Consider the following 15,205-nt stretch of genomic DNA (forward strand, 5'->3'; position numbering starts at 1 on the left):
GTCTCGGCTCACTGCAATTTCTTCCTCCCAGGTTAAAACAGTTCTCCTGTCTCAGCCTTCCAAGTAGCTGGGATTACCAGTGTGTGCCACCAGGCCTGGCTAACTTTTTTGTTTGTTTGTTTTTTTGAGATGGAGTCTCGCTCTGTTGCTCAGGCTGGAGTGCAGTGGTGCGATCTCGACTCACTGTAACCTCCGCCTCCCGGGTTCAAGCAATTCTTCTGCCTCAGCCTCCTCAGTAGCTGGGACTACAGGCATGTGCCAGCGCGCCTGGCTACTTTTTATATATTTAGTAGAGATGGGGTTTCACCATATTGGGCAGGCTGGCTTCAAACTCATGACCTCATGATCTCCCCGCCTCGGCCTCCCAAAGTGCTGGGATTACGGGCGTGAGCCACCGTGCCCAGCCTCCTATAGTTCAAAATTCTTTCCTGCAGTCCTTCAGTGCTCCTGCTTGGAAAAAACCAGTATTGTTTCTTGTGTGTCTCTTCCAAGATACACCAAAAGGGATGCATTTTTGTAATTTTGAGAGCCAGATTGCCTTCCTTGGAAGGAATACCCTTCTAGCAATGTGCGAGAGTGCCTGTTTCCCTACATCTTTACCAGCACAATGTTGTCAGACTTTTAACTTTTGCCTGTTTCATTGGTGCAAGCTTGTGTTCTCAGTGTAGTTTTATTTCCCACTTCTTTACTTATGCATTTGATCCTTGAACAGCATGAGGGTCAGGGGTGCTGATTCCCTGCTCAGTAAAAAAAATCCACATGTAACTTTTGACTCCCCCAAAACTTTACTAACAGCCTGCTGTTGACTGAAAGCCTTGCCAATAACAGAAACAGTTGATTGGCTGGGTGCGGTGGCTCACGCCTGTAATCCCAGCACTTTGAGAGGCTGAGGCAGACAGATTTCCTGAGGTCAGGAGTTCGAGACCAGCCTGGCCAATGTGGTGAAACCCTGCCTCTACTAAAAATACACAAAAAAATTAGCCAGGCGTGGTGGCAGGCGCATGTAATCCCAGCTACTTGGGAGGCTGAGGCAGGGGAATCGCCTCAACCCGGGAGGCCGAGGTTGCTGTGAGCCGAGACCACACCATTGCACTCCAGCCTGGGCAACAAGAACGAAATTCTGTCTCAAAGAAAACAACAAAAAAAGAGAAACAGTTGATTAACACGTATTTTGTATGTTACATGTATTATATACTGTATTTTTACAATAAAATAAGCTAGAGAAAAAATCATAAGGAGGAAAAAAATTTTACTATTTATTCAGTGGAAGTGCGTCATCATAAAGGTCTTCATCCTCATCATTTTCATGTTGAGTAGCTGAGGAGGAGGAGGAAGAGGAAGGATTGGTTTTGCTGTCTCTTGGGTGGCAAAGGCAGGAGAAAATCCATGTAAAAGTGGACCCTCGTAGTTCAAACCTCTCTTGTTTAAAGGTCAACTGTATGATGTTTAGCCTCTTTTTTTTTGTTTGTTTTTGAGACAGAGTCTCACTCTGTCACCCAGGCTGGGGTGCAGTGGTGTGATCTTGGCTCACTGCGACCTCTGTCTCCTGGGTTCAAGCGATTCTCATGCCTCAGCCTCCCAAGGAGCTGGGTTTACAGGCATGTGCCACCACACCTGGCTAATTTTTGTATTTTTAGTAGAGATGGGGTTTTGCTATGTTGGCCAGGCTGGTCTCGAACTTCTGACCTCAAGTGATCCGCCTGCCTCAGCCCCCCAAAGTGCTGGGATTACAGTTATGAACTACTGCACCCGGCCAGTGTTTAGCATCTTACATATTTAAGGGCAGTTGTATTTCCTTTCCTATGGATTGCCTGTTCATGTTCTTTGCCTGTTTCTTATTACATTATTGCTTTTTTTTGTAGTCTTGAAATATTTTAATTATATTTCTTGGAGTCTTTTGCCTTGCTTCTGCCCTTTTGAGTAGGGAGATGAGTTAGAGTGAACTAATATGGTTTTAAACTGGGGGCTACAGACTTTATTACCTTAGCTAATAATTAGCAAGTCTAGGTCAAAGCAGAAGTTGGCCTATTGGACCTGGTAACATCCTGAGGTCTCTGTTTTGGGGCCATGTTATTCAGCCACACACACTTATTTCTTTTCTTTTCTTTTCTTTCTTTTTTTTTTTTTTTTTCTGAGACGGAGTCTCGCTCTATCGCCGAGGCTGGAGTGCAGTGGCGTGATCTTGGTTCCCTGCAACCTCTGCCTCCCAGGTTCAAGCAATTCTCCTGCCTCAGCCTCCAAAGAAGCTGGGATTACAGGCACCTGCCACCACACCCGGCTAATTTTCGTATTTTTAGTAGAGACGAGGTTTCACCGTATTGGTCAGGCTGGTCTCAAACTCCTGACCTCAGGTGATCCACCCACCTCGGCCTGCCAAAGTGCTGGGATTACAGGCGTAAGCCACTGCACCTGGCCTCTTTTCTTTTTTTTGAGACAGAATCTTTCTCTGTTGCTCAGGCTGGAATGTAGTGGCATGATTACAGCTCACTGCAGCCTCAAAATAGGCTCAAGCAATCCTCCTGCCTCAGCCTCCTGAGTAGCTAGGACTCTAGGCATACACTACCATACTTAGCTAATTCTTAAATTTTTTTTATAGAGATAGGTCTTGCTGTGCTGTCCAGGCTGGTTTCAAACTCCTGGACTCAAGCAGTTCTCCCACCTTGGCCTCTTAAAGTGCTGGGATTACAGGTGTGAGCCACTGCGCCTGGCCCCCACCTCGGCCTCTTAAGGTGCTGGGATTATAGATGTGAGCCTCTGCACCTGGCCAGCACATACTTACTTCTAAAGGCTTTTTTGTTGCCTTTCTTGAAGGTGAATTTTCTTACCAGGGTGGAAAGAGCCAGCTTGATAATACTGGTGTATCTCATTATACACATATTTAACCTACACAGATTTGGTAATACCATTCAGGAAAATGGTGGGGGGAAAGAGAAAGAGAGAAATAACCATTTAAATAGCGTAGGTGGTTCTTTTTCCCGTGCATTTCATGAAGAAAGCTGATAGTGTAACCTGTGGGGTGTGACTGTGGGGTTTCCAGTTCCCTTGTGCCTGCCCACAGTGTGATCCTGGTGTTTTAAGGTGTATTTTTAAATGCATCGAGGCCCTTAAATATGTAGGACAGCTATTTTATTTGATATTTTACTAGAGAAACACTGAAAAACTGATCTCTGAAAAGCATAGTATAATAAAACAAGAAACAAGCTGTTTGGAACTTATTGAGAGAGCAGATGCCAGACTCTATTGTGGTCCCTTCTTAAGAGCTTTTTCAGTGTATAATTTTGTGTTTATGTGATTTTTGCCTGATTTGTTGACTTTAAAAGCTAAATCTCACATAAAGTCGTGACTCTGTGTATAAAGATATATTTCATGAAAGAGACTTTCTAGATAAACTTGCTCATATCTTTATTTTGGCCTGTCTTTTAAGAACAAGAAATATTCAAAATATCACCCTGCTGATTAACTGTAGGTTACAAATGTGTCAGTGGAGAGACCTGGCCAACTCCACATTAAGCAGGTGTTCAAACTTAGTATCCCCAATGGCAGGACAACCTAATGTATGTGGTAAGAGGTACACGACATAACTTATGTAGTATTCTTCTTTCTTTTGAGTCAGGGTCTCACTCTGTCACCTAGGCTGGAGTGCAGTGGCACAATTACAGCTCACTACAGCCTCGACCTCCTGGGCTCCAGGGATCCTCCTATCTCAGCCTCTCCAGTAACTGGAACTACAGGTGTGAGCCACTACACCTGGCTAATATTTTATTTTTTGTAGATTTGGGGTCTTGCTGTGGTGCCCAGGCTTGTCTCGAACTCCTGGGCTCAGGTGGCCCTTCTGCCTCGGCCTCCTAAAGTGTTGCAATTACAGGGTGAGCCACTGTGCCTGGCCTTTAAACCGAATCTAATCATGAGGAAACAATTGTAATCACCCAGTGGGTTCTTCTTGCCCACTGCACAGATAAAATAAATTCACTGCTGGGCGCGGTGGCTCATGCCTGTAATCCGAGCACTTTGGGAGGCCTAGGTGGGTAGATCATGAGGTCAGGAGTTCAAGACCAGCCTCGCCAAGATGGTGAAATCCTGTCTCTACTAAAAATACAAAAAAATTAGCTGGGTGTGATGGCAGGCGCCTGTAATCCCAGATACTTGGGAGGCTGAGGCAGAGAATTGCTTGAACCTGGGAGGCAGAGGTTGCAGTGAGTCAAGATTGCACCACTGCACTCCAGCCTGGGTGACAGAGCAAGACTCCATCTAAAAAAAAAATAATAATAAATAAATAAATTCACTGGGACTGTAGCATTGCATTAGAGAAAGAGTTTAATTGACACAAAACAGGCCGTATGGGAGACAGAGTTATCACTCAGATCAGTCTTCCTGAAGGCTCAGAGGTTAGGGTTTTTATAGACAATTTGACAGGTAGGGGACTAGGGAATGGGTGCTGCTTATTGGTTGGGGATGAGATTATAGAGGTGTGGAAAATGGTCCTGTGCTGAGTCTGCTTCTGGGTGGGGCCACAGGATAATTTGTTTCACGAGTCAAGTCACGGGCCCAGGCAAAGTCAGTAGATTGCCAGAAAGTCAGAAAAAATCTCAAAAGACCAACCTTAGGTTCTGCAATAGCGATGTTATCTATGGGAGCAATTGGGGAAGTCACAACTCTTGTGACCTGTGGCTTCATGACTCCTGAGCAGTAAGGGATTATAGAAACTATACCTACCTCTTATTAGAATTCAAGCCCCTCCCGTAATCCTAACCTTGTGGCTGTGGATTAGTTTTACAAAGGTGGTTTCGTTTTGGGAAGGGCTGTTATTATCCTTGCTCTTTTTTTTTTTTTTTGAGACAGGGTCTTGCTCTGTCACCCAGGCTGGAGTGCGTTGGCACAATCTCAGCTTACTGCACTTTCTGCCTCCTGGGTTCAAGCGATTCTCGTGTCTTAGCCTCCTGAATAGCTGGAACTACAGCCGTGCGCCACCACGCCCGGCTAAGTTTTGTACTTGTAGTAGAGATGGGGTTTCACCAAGTTGGCCAGGCTGGTTTCAAACTCCTGGTCTCAAGTGATCTGCCTCCCTTAGCCTCCCAAAGTGCTGGGATTACAGGCATAAGCCACCATGCCCAGCTATCCTTGCTTTAAGATTAAACTATAGGCTGGGTGTGGTGGCTCATGCCTGTAATCCCAGTACTTTAGGAGGCTGAGGCGGGTGGATGACTTTGAGCTCAGGCTTAAAGTTTGAGACCAGCCTGGGCAACATGGAAACCCTGTCTCTACAAAAAATACAAATACGAGCCAGGCATGGTGGCTCACACCTGTAGTCCCAGCTACTTGAGAGGCTGAGGTGGGAAGATCGCTTGAGCCCCAGAGGTGGAGGCTGCAGTGAGATGAGATTGCAGCACTGCACTCCAGCCTGGGCAGCAGAGGGAGACCCTGTCTCAAAAAAAAAAAAAAAAAAAAAAGAAACTATAAACTAAATTTCTCCCAAAATTAGCTTGGCCCATGCCCAGGAATGACCAAGGACAGCTTAGAAATCAGAAGTAAGATGGAATCAACTATGTCCGATTTCTCTGTCATAATTTTGCAAAGGCAGTTTCACAATTAGAAAAATGTAGAATTTGCTGCATTCTTTAAAACAGCTGGTGGAAGTCTTTAAAAATCATTGTTGCCTTGGCAAAGCTGCTGGGATTATAAAAGAAAAAAACCAAAAAGTTAAACAAACAAAAATCATTGCCATGGAAAAGAAGGGAGGATGTTCTAGATTTTAAAAGATTAAGGAGATAGTAGCCACAGGCAGTTTGTATATATTGATTAGGTACTGAATTGGGGGAAAAATGGCTTTAAAAATATGTCTGGGGACTGGGCAGTAGCTCATGTTTGTAATCCCAGCATTTTGGAAAGCTCTGGCGGGTGGACCGCTTGAGTCCAGGTGGATTCCTTGAGCCCAGGAGTTCGAGATCAGCCTGGCCAATGGGGTGAAACCCCGTCTCTGCAAAAAAAATCAAAAAGTTAGCCAGGCGTGGTGTTGCACACTGGTAGTCCCAGCTACTCAGGAAGCTGAGGTGGGAGGATCGCTTCAGCCGGGTAGGTCGAGGCTGCAGTGGGCCGTGATCGTGCCACTGCACTCCAGCCCGTCTACAACTTACTTTTAAATGGTTTTACCTAGGAAAAAAAATGTGGATATATATACACACACACACACACACACACAGAGACATAGATGGCATTTATCTATAACCTTTGGTGTCCAATAGAATAGTCACTGTAGCCACATAGAACTGTTTACACTTAAATTACAATTATATAACATTTAAAAATCATATCCTTATTTGCACTAGCCATATTTCAAGTGTCAATAGCCACATGTGTCTCATGGCAATGTACTGGGCAGCACAGATGTGGAACATTTTCGTCATCATGGAAGTTCTCTTGGGTAGTGATGCTATAGACACATAGAACAGAAAGCAAATGTGGCAAAATGATAACAATTGGTGAAGAGTATACAGTATTTATTGTTCTATTTCAATTTTTCTATAGATTGGAAACTTCAAAATAGGAGGTTTTTTTTTTTTTTTTTTTTTTTTTGTGAGAGTCTCTCTCCATCACCCAGGCTGGAGTGTGGTCTCAGCTCACTGTAGCCTCCGCCTCCTGGGTTCAAACAGTTCTCATGCCTCAGCCTCCTGAGTAGCTGGGACTACTGTTGTGCCCCACCACGCCCAGCTAGTTTTTGTATTTTTGGTAGAGACAGGGTTTAGCCATGTTGCCCGGGCTGGTCTCAAACTCCTGGCCTCAAGTGATCTGCTTGCCTCGGCCTCCCAAAGAGCTGGGATTACAGGCGTGAGCCACCATGCCCTGCTTCAAAATAAGAGTACTAAATGCCACATATGATCCTAGATTGGGGCCTGGACCAGAACAAATTTTTTTTCTTTCTTTTTTTTTTTTTTGGCGATGATGGGCATTGATAGGACAATTGGCAAAATACGAATAAAGTCTGTAAATTAAATATTAGTATTATAAAAAGTTAAATGTCCTGATTTTGACAACTGTGCTATTGGTTATGTTAAAAAATGTGTTTGTTGGGAAATACACCCAGAAATATTTAAGAGTAAAGGGGCACAACGTCTAGAGCGTACTCTCAGAGTTTCAGGAAAAAATGTGTATGTGTATGAGCGCAGATACTCCTCAACTTACAGTGGGGTTACGTCCTGAAAAACCCATCATAAGTTGAACATATCGCAAGTTGAAAATGCATCTGATACTCCTAATCTGCCGAGCATCATAGCTTAGCCTAGCCTACCTTAAATGTGCTCAGGACGCTTCGATATCCCGCAGCTAGGCGAGATCATCTGGCGAAGGGGTACACGGCAGAGTATCAATTGTTTGCCCCTGTGATCACGTGGCTGACTGGTGTTGCGGCTCACTGCCACTGCCCAGTAGTACCGCATATGACTATTCTGCGAAAAGACCAAAATTCAAAATTTAAAATACAGTTTTTACTGAATGCATATCGCTTTTGCACCCCTGTAAAGTCAAACGTCCTAAGTCATGCACCATTTGTAGTCCCTATTTTTTTAAAGGCATGTAGATTCATGCTCTTACCACCAGGTGGCCTCAGTTAACCTTGGTCCGTGTGTAAATCACTGCACCTCATTTTTCTACCCTGGGCCATGCCTCAGTACCACAAACCTTTGTCCCTAGTACCGTTCCCTTGTCGCTTCTGAATCTTAGCCACAGCTGATTTTTTATCTGTTGTCTTCCTCCCTTCTGTTCCTTTGGGGCCAGAGGAAGATAGTTACTGCTATAAAAAATCTGAAGGTGAATTTGGCCTTTGCCAAGTTGTAGACGCCATTGTAGGACTGTCACCTTTCAGAAGAGTCTGGGAGGGAGGGATTTGCTTATACTCAAACAGGGAAGCTCAGGCTAGGATAGACTTGCCATTACAGGCAAGGGAGCATCAGTTGTATCTCTGATTTGGGGCAGGATGGGAGACGTCTAGATGTGTTTTACCCTAGTGACCTGGCGTTTCCACCAGGGGTAATATACACTAGGATGTCTGTCTAGCTCCTCGGTGTGATGCTTGTGTAGCTTTGTGCTCCGTGAGTCTTTGGCTTGCTGGTCCCAAACGAACATCAGAATTGTTGCCACATGAAGGCTATGAGCGGAAGAAGAAATGTAGATGACTAACGACACATGGCAAAAATATTCAACCTTGCTGGTAATCGAAGAACAGCAATAGAACAAGCAAGTAAAGTTCAATAATAATATGCAGCATGATGTGGAATCAGACCGGCCGGGTGCACAGTCTGGCTTGTAGCTCCCTGGCTATGTAGAGTGGGACAGTGACCTTGCCTCTCAAGCCTGTTTTCTCCTGGGTAAAATGGGGTGATGATATATTCCCTGCCTCATGGGTTTGTTGTGAGGATTCAGTTAGAAAATGTATGCACATGGCAGAGGGTCTTTAATAAGTACTCATAAAATCTTAAATATTGTCTTTATTTATTTCAATTAAAATTTATAAATTGGCCAGGTGCGGTGGCTCACGCCTGTAATCCCAGCACTTTGGGAGGCCAAGGTAGGCAGATCATCTGAGGTCAGGAGTTTGAGACAAGCCTGGCCAACATGGTGAAACCATGTCTCTACTAAAAATACAAAAATTAGCCAGGCATGGTGGCGGGCGCCTGTAATCCCAGCTACTCAGGAGGCTAAGGCAGGAGAATTGTTTAACCTGGGAGGCAGAGGTTGCCGTGAGCCGAGATTGCGGCATTACACTCCAGCCTGGGCAACAAGAGCGAAACTCTATCTCAGAAAAAAAAAAAATTATAAATTTTGTTATGTTCCCAGGCTGGTCTTGAACTCCTGGGCTGAAGCAGCCCTCCCACCTTGGCCTCCCAAAGTGCTGGGAATCCAGGCATGAGCCGCCACGCCCGGCCTTAGCTGTTATCTTTACACTATGCATTTTTAACCCATGGATTTGCAAAAAGTGAACAAGCATATCCCTTAGCACTCTGTGATGTCTGGTAAAATGAATATTCTCCTGTAGCACTGATGGGAGGCGACATGGGTTTACCTTTCTTGGAAAGGAATGGGCAGTTTTAAGAACTTTAAAAAGTGTGTATATCCTTCGGAGGAATACTCAAGAAAGGCAGGCAGATGTATATGTTCACGGTAATTTCCCCAGAGCGAACAATTGCAAGCAGTCTATTCGACAATGAAAGAATAGTTAACATATACCTATTATGGGCTTGTATTGCAGTCATTTAAGAGTGACTTATGGGGGTGAAGAATTTTTAAATAATTGAATAAATAAAAGATGAAAATCTGGAAGGCAATTTACCAACGATAAATTGGTGATGATGATCACTGGCAGTTATCCCAGTGGTTTCAGGTTAGGGATGATTTTTTTTTTTTTTACACTTCATATTTTTTTTGGTGTGTGTACTCACATTTCTTTAAAAAGTTTTTAGAATCAAGACAAAACAAAATGTATTGATTTATTTTTTAAAGCAATAACTAAAAAGAGCCGGAACATCTGCCACAGGGGGGCATCTGGGAGCCCTGGGACTCATCTTTGACTTTTTCTTTCTTTCTCTCCCAGTGGTGTCCGCAAAGCCCAAGGTGCATAATCGTCAACCTCGAATTAACTCCTACGTGGAGGTGGCGGTGGATGGACTCCCCAGTGAGACCAAGAAGACTGGGAAGCGCATTGGGAGCTCTGAGCTTCTCTGGAATGAGATCATCATTTTGTAAGAGAAAGCCCCTTCTTTTTGAACGCAGCAAGATGGGGAAAGAGAGAGGGTGCTCCGAGGGGGTTGTGGGAGGTACAGATTCCCTGTGGCACCTCCGACTTTTTCTACCTATGGTACCCAAGGTGACTCTTTTTAGGTGTTCCTACACCATTGAGCTCATAGAGCGTTCATTATTAGCTAGAGGGTTACAGGGTCAGCTTTGAGAGGGGAAAGGATATATGTGGGTGTCTGCCTGTTTTGGTTCCCCCTCCCCAGGATGTCAGCAGTTTAGTTTAAATGTTTTCTTCTAAGTTATAGGAATGATCTGCTTGGATGTAATGAATCAGGTATTTGTTTTCCAGGAATGTCACGGCCCAGAGTCATTTAGATTTAAAGGTCTGGAGCTGCCATACCTTGAGAAATGAACTGCTAGGCACCGCATCTGTCAACCTCTCCAACGTCTTGAAGAACAATGGGGGCAAAAGTACGTATGATGAAGGGGGTGCCGACATGATTCTTGGGTGGGGATGGGAGGACCTGGCAGATCAACCTGGTATTGCAATTTCCCCCAGGACTAGGGGCTGCGGTACCTCTGTTCTCCTTGGATGCTGTCTTTGGAGTTTTAGGAAGGCTGAGGGCTCCTCTCTGCCTCCACTACAGAGTTTAGCCCTCTTTGTCCAGGGCCTCTAGTAATGTGATGCAGTGGTGTGTTGCCCTTTATCCTTCCTTAGGGACTGGAAACTTTCTGTCTGCCTCTGCTCCTCTTCCCATTGCAGGAGATGTGTGATATGTTGAATGAAACTGTCAAATACCTCTAGCCTAAATCATTGCTTTTCTAGCCTCAGCCCTAAAACAGAACAAAGGAGCTGTGTGTATACGTATATGTGTGTGTGTGCATGCCTGTGTGCATGTGTGCACGTGTGTGTCTGGGATAGTATTACAAATAGTGCCCTGTGCTTACTCGGCACTCAGTAAACATTTACTGGATGTTGGAACGTGATGGACACGCCATCTGAATTAGCCAACGTGCCTCTACGTCACGGACATATAAATCCTCATCTATTTATTGCTGTTTGTGGTCAGTGGCATGGCCCATGGCTGTGGTATTGGACCCTCCTTCATAAGGCCTCTATTCAGAGCAGTACCATATGTGGCGAATGAATGGCATGGAAAGAAAGGCTCCTTTTTCTCTTGATGTCTACAAAGTATTTTCTGAAAGTGGATGTAGCTTAAGAGAGAGGTGGGGGTGGGGAGAGTTGCGTCCCAGCGAGCGTGTTACATGATTTAAGAGTCTTTCTTTTCTCTCCAAGCCTGTCCTTCTAAGCGATGGGCCACTTGAAAGGTCTTTGAGCCTCCTCTGGTCTTTTCTTTTCGGCTGGGCACCTAGAGATGTGCTGAACCCACACTGGCCCGAGGAATTGTTTAAAACCAGAGATGCGCCTCCACTTTAATCCTGCAGAGAACTCCCTGATTGCTTTGTCTTCTGAATTGGTGTTTATTTTCCCAAACCCTAGCCAGCCTTTTGTAATTTGATCATCAGGGAGAATTCTATTTATTGCAATATTTGGAAATATACTTGTGGATAGCCTCACATTAGGATGCAGCAACCAGCATGAGGGTCCTTTTTTCTTCTTCATTTGCCCAGCCAATATACTTTTGCTTTTGGTTAGCAAAAGTCCTTGTAGAAATTGTAAATTACAGAAAGAAAACAAAATTTGCCCCTAAGCACAGCACCTAGTAATAGTTATTGTTTTTTCTTTTTTTTTTTTTTTTGAGATGGAGTCTTACTCTGTTGCCCAGGCTGGAGTGTAGTGGTGCAATCTCGGCTCACTGCAACCTCCGCCTCCCAGGTTCAAGCGATCCTACCACCTCAGCCTCCCAAGTAGCTGGGATTACAGGCGTGTGCCACCATTCCCAGCTAATTTTTGTATTTTTAGTAGACATGAGGTTTCACTATGTTGGTCAGGCTGGTCTTGAACTCCTGACCTCAGGTGATCTGCCCGCCTCATCCTCCCAAAGTGTTGGGATTACAGGCATGAGCCACTGCACCCAGCCTGATAGTTATTCTTAATGTTTTTTTAAAAGCAATTTTATGGCCAGGGGTGGTAGCTCACGCCTGTAATCCCAGTACTTTGGGAGGCTGAGGCGGGTGGATCACCTGAGGTCAGGAGTTCGTGACCAGCCTGGCCAATATGGCAAAACCCTGTTTCTACTAAGAAAAATACAACAATTACCCAGGGATGGTGGTGGGCGCCTGTAATCCCGGCTACTCAGGACGCTGAGACAGAAGAATCGCTTGAACCCGGGAGGTGGAGGTTCCAGTGAGCCGAGATTGCGCCACTGCACTCCAGCCTGGGTGACAGAGCAAGTCTTAAAAAAAAAAAAAAAAGCAATTTTACTTTAATTAATTAATTTTTATTTTTATATATATATATTTTTTGAGACAGGTTTCTCACTTTGTCACTCAGGCTGGAGTGCAGTGGTGCAATCTCGGCTCACTGTAGCCTCTGCTCCTGGGCTCAAGTGATCCTCCCACCTCAGCCCCCACCCCTAGTAGCTGGGACTACAGGCACACACCACCATGGCCTGGCTGTATTTCATATTTTTAGTAGAGAGTAGGTCTCACTATGTTGCCAGGATGGTCTGGAACTCCTGAGCTCAAGTGATCCGCCTGCCTTGGCCTTCCAAAGTGCTGGGATTACAGATGCGAGCCACTGCGTCTGGCCAATTAATTAATTTTTAGATTGAGATGGGATCTCGCTATATTGCTCAGGCTGGAGTGTAGTGGCTATTTATAGGCACGATCACAGCTCACTGTAGCCTCAAACTCCCAGCCTCAAGCCATCTCCTGCCTCAGCCTCCGGAGTAGCTGGAACCACAGGCGTGCACCACTATACCTGACAACTGTTAACATTTTGATGTATACATTTTTGAGCTTTTAAATTTTATCTTTTAAATGATTTTTTCCCCTCAGATCCTTGTTCTGATCTTTTTTTATATTTGTAGATGTATATTGATGTTTATGACATCAATGAAACTAAATTGAGATTATACATGAACATATTATTTTGCAATATGCCTTTTTCTCTTTAAAAATGTATCAATATATATTTATTTTTATTTATTTATTTTTTTTCTGAGACGGAGTCTTGCCCTGTTGCCCAGGCTGGAGTGCAGTGGCGCGATCTTGGCTCACCACAACCTTTGCCTTCTGGGTTCAAGCGATTCTCCTGCCTCAGCCTCCCGAGTAGCTGGGACTACAGGCACCCACCACCATGCCCGGCTAATTTTTGTATTTTTAACAGAGACAGGGTTTCACTATGTTGGCCAGGCTGGTCTCGATCTCCTGACCTCATGATCTGCCCGCCTCGGCCTCCCAAAGTGCTGGATTACAGGCATGAGCCACCGTGCCCGGCCTATATTTTTTAGTTGTGATAAAATACACATGATGTAAAATTAATCACGTTAATAATTTTTAGGTGTATAGTTTAGTGGTGTTAAGTACATTCACCTTGTTGTACAACCATCACCACCATCTATCCCCAGAACTCTTTTCACCTTGCAAAACTGAAATTCTGTGCCCATTAAACCATGACTCCCCATCCTCCCCTCGCACCAGCCCCTGGCAGCTACCGCTCTACTTTCTGCTTCTGTGAATTTGGCTTTTCCAGGTAGCTTATGTTAGTGGAACCATACAGTATTTGTCCTTTTATGACTGGCTTATTTCAGTCAGCATAATGTCCTCAAGGCTTATTCATGTTGTAACATGCGTCAGAAGATTTTTCTTTCCTTTTCTTTTATTTTTTTTGAGACAGGGTCTCGCACTGTCGCTCAGGCTGGAGTGCAGTGGCGCGATCTCGGCTCACTGCAACCCCTGTCTCCTGGGGTCAAGTGATTCTCCTGCCTCAGGCTTCCAAGTAGCTAGGATTATGACAGGTACCTGCCACCATGCCCGGCTAATTTTTTTGTTTTTAGTAGAGATGGGAGTTTCACCATGTTGGCCAGGCTGGTCTCGAACTCCTGACCTCAAGTGATCTGCCCACCTTGGCCTTCCAAAGTGCTGGGATTACAGGCATAAACCACCGCATCTGGCCCAAGATATCTTATTATGTATGTGCAAATATACCAAAAACTGAAAAAATCTGAAAAAATCTGAAATCCGAAACACTTCCAGTCCCAAGCATTTCAAATAAATACTTATGAGACCTGTACAATTTACCTTCCCATCAGCAGTGGCTGAAATTTCTGGTTTGTATTGTACCTTGGCATATATTGGATATTACTTGTAAAAAAAAAAAACCTTTTTTTTTCCTATTTGATAACTATTAACATTATGATGGATTTGCTTTTCCTATTTCTTTTTGGCTGAATTATTTTTATTTTCTTATTTTTTACTTTTTTGCTCTGATCTCCTGGCCTCTCAATAAGAAGTATTTTAAAGTATATTCTAGACTTCCTGACATTTTATCCTAGATTCTTCAGCATGCATCTTGTTAAAACAGGACATTTTCTTTATTTTAATTCTTCTACTTTTTTCTATTTTTTTTTTTTACTTTGGAACATTTACATAAAAAAAAGAACATTATCTTACACAATTACTGTATCATTATCACATCTAGCAATAGTGACATGAATTCCTCTTTATGTCTAATAACCTGTTCATAGTTTCACCATTTTTCTCAACATGTCGTTTTGCAGTTTTACATTTGGTTTGCTTGAACCTGGGTTTGGGAAGGTCCATTCATTCGTTGTTCTATCTCTGAGGCCCCCCACTTCCACCCTACTTTTTTTTGTGTGTGTGTGAAAGCAAATTTGTTAAGAAAGTAAAGGAAGGCAGGGCGCAGTGGCTTACACATGTAATCCCAGACCTGGGAGGCGGAGGCGGGTTGATCACCTGAGGCCAGGAGTTCGAGACCAGCCTAGCCAATATGGTGAGACCCTGTCTTTACTAAAAATGCAAAAATTAGCTGGGCACAGTGGCGCACGCCTGTAATCCCAGCTACTCAGGAGTCTGAGGCCGGGGAGTCACTTGAACCTGGGAGGCGAAGGTTGCAGTGAGCTGAGATTGTGCCACTGCAGTCCAGCCTGGATGACAGAGCGAGACTCCGTCTCAAAAAAAAATAAAGTAAAGGAATAAAGAATGGCAGAGCAGCCTCCACCCTACTTTTTAAAGCTGTGATTTGTTGAAGGATACTGAAGGATTAAAAAAAAGTGTTTATTGCCCTATTAATGTCCTTTGCTCATTTTTATATTGAAGTGTGCATTTTTCTCTTTTGGTGTTGAAAGAACTCTTTATTTGTTAAGGTTATTATTCTTCGTCTTACCATTTGTAAATGTTTTTCTAGTTTTTCATTTGCATTCTAACTTTGTATGTTTTTAACTTTCTGTAGTCCAATCTGACACCCTTTATGTTTTCAGCATTTTCTTTCATGCTTTGGAAGGCATTCCCCCTTCTGAGATGAGGTAAATGGTCACCTCTATTCCTAGGTGTTTAT

The 15,205-nt window shown here is 44.0% G+C and overlaps 1 protein-coding gene across 2 annotated transcripts in view; it reads left to right on the forward strand.

Annotated features, from left to right (window-relative positions):
- Positions 1 to 15,205, forward strand: part of WWP2 (WW domain containing E3 ubiquitin protein ligase 2) — a 177,397-nt gene that overhangs the window by 26,762 nt on the left and 135,430 nt on the right. For both annotated transcript variants that reach the window (NM_001279559.1, XM_055364249.2), the window contains 2 exons: positions 9,581 to 9,728; positions 10,073 to 10,194. In NM_001279559.1, the coding sequence (NP_001266488.1) occupies positions 9,581 to 9,728; positions 10,073 to 10,194 (270 nt within the window). The remainder of the gene's footprint in view (positions 1 to 9,580; positions 9,729 to 10,072; positions 10,195 to 15,205) is intronic.

The sequence above is a fragment of the Gorilla gorilla genome, chromosome 18, assembly GCF_029281585.2.
Source record: "Gorilla gorilla gorilla isolate KB3781 chromosome 18, NHGRI_mGorGor1-v2.1_pri, whole genome shotgun sequence".
NCBI lineage: Eukaryota > Metazoa > Chordata > Mammalia > Primates > Hominidae > Gorilla > Gorilla gorilla.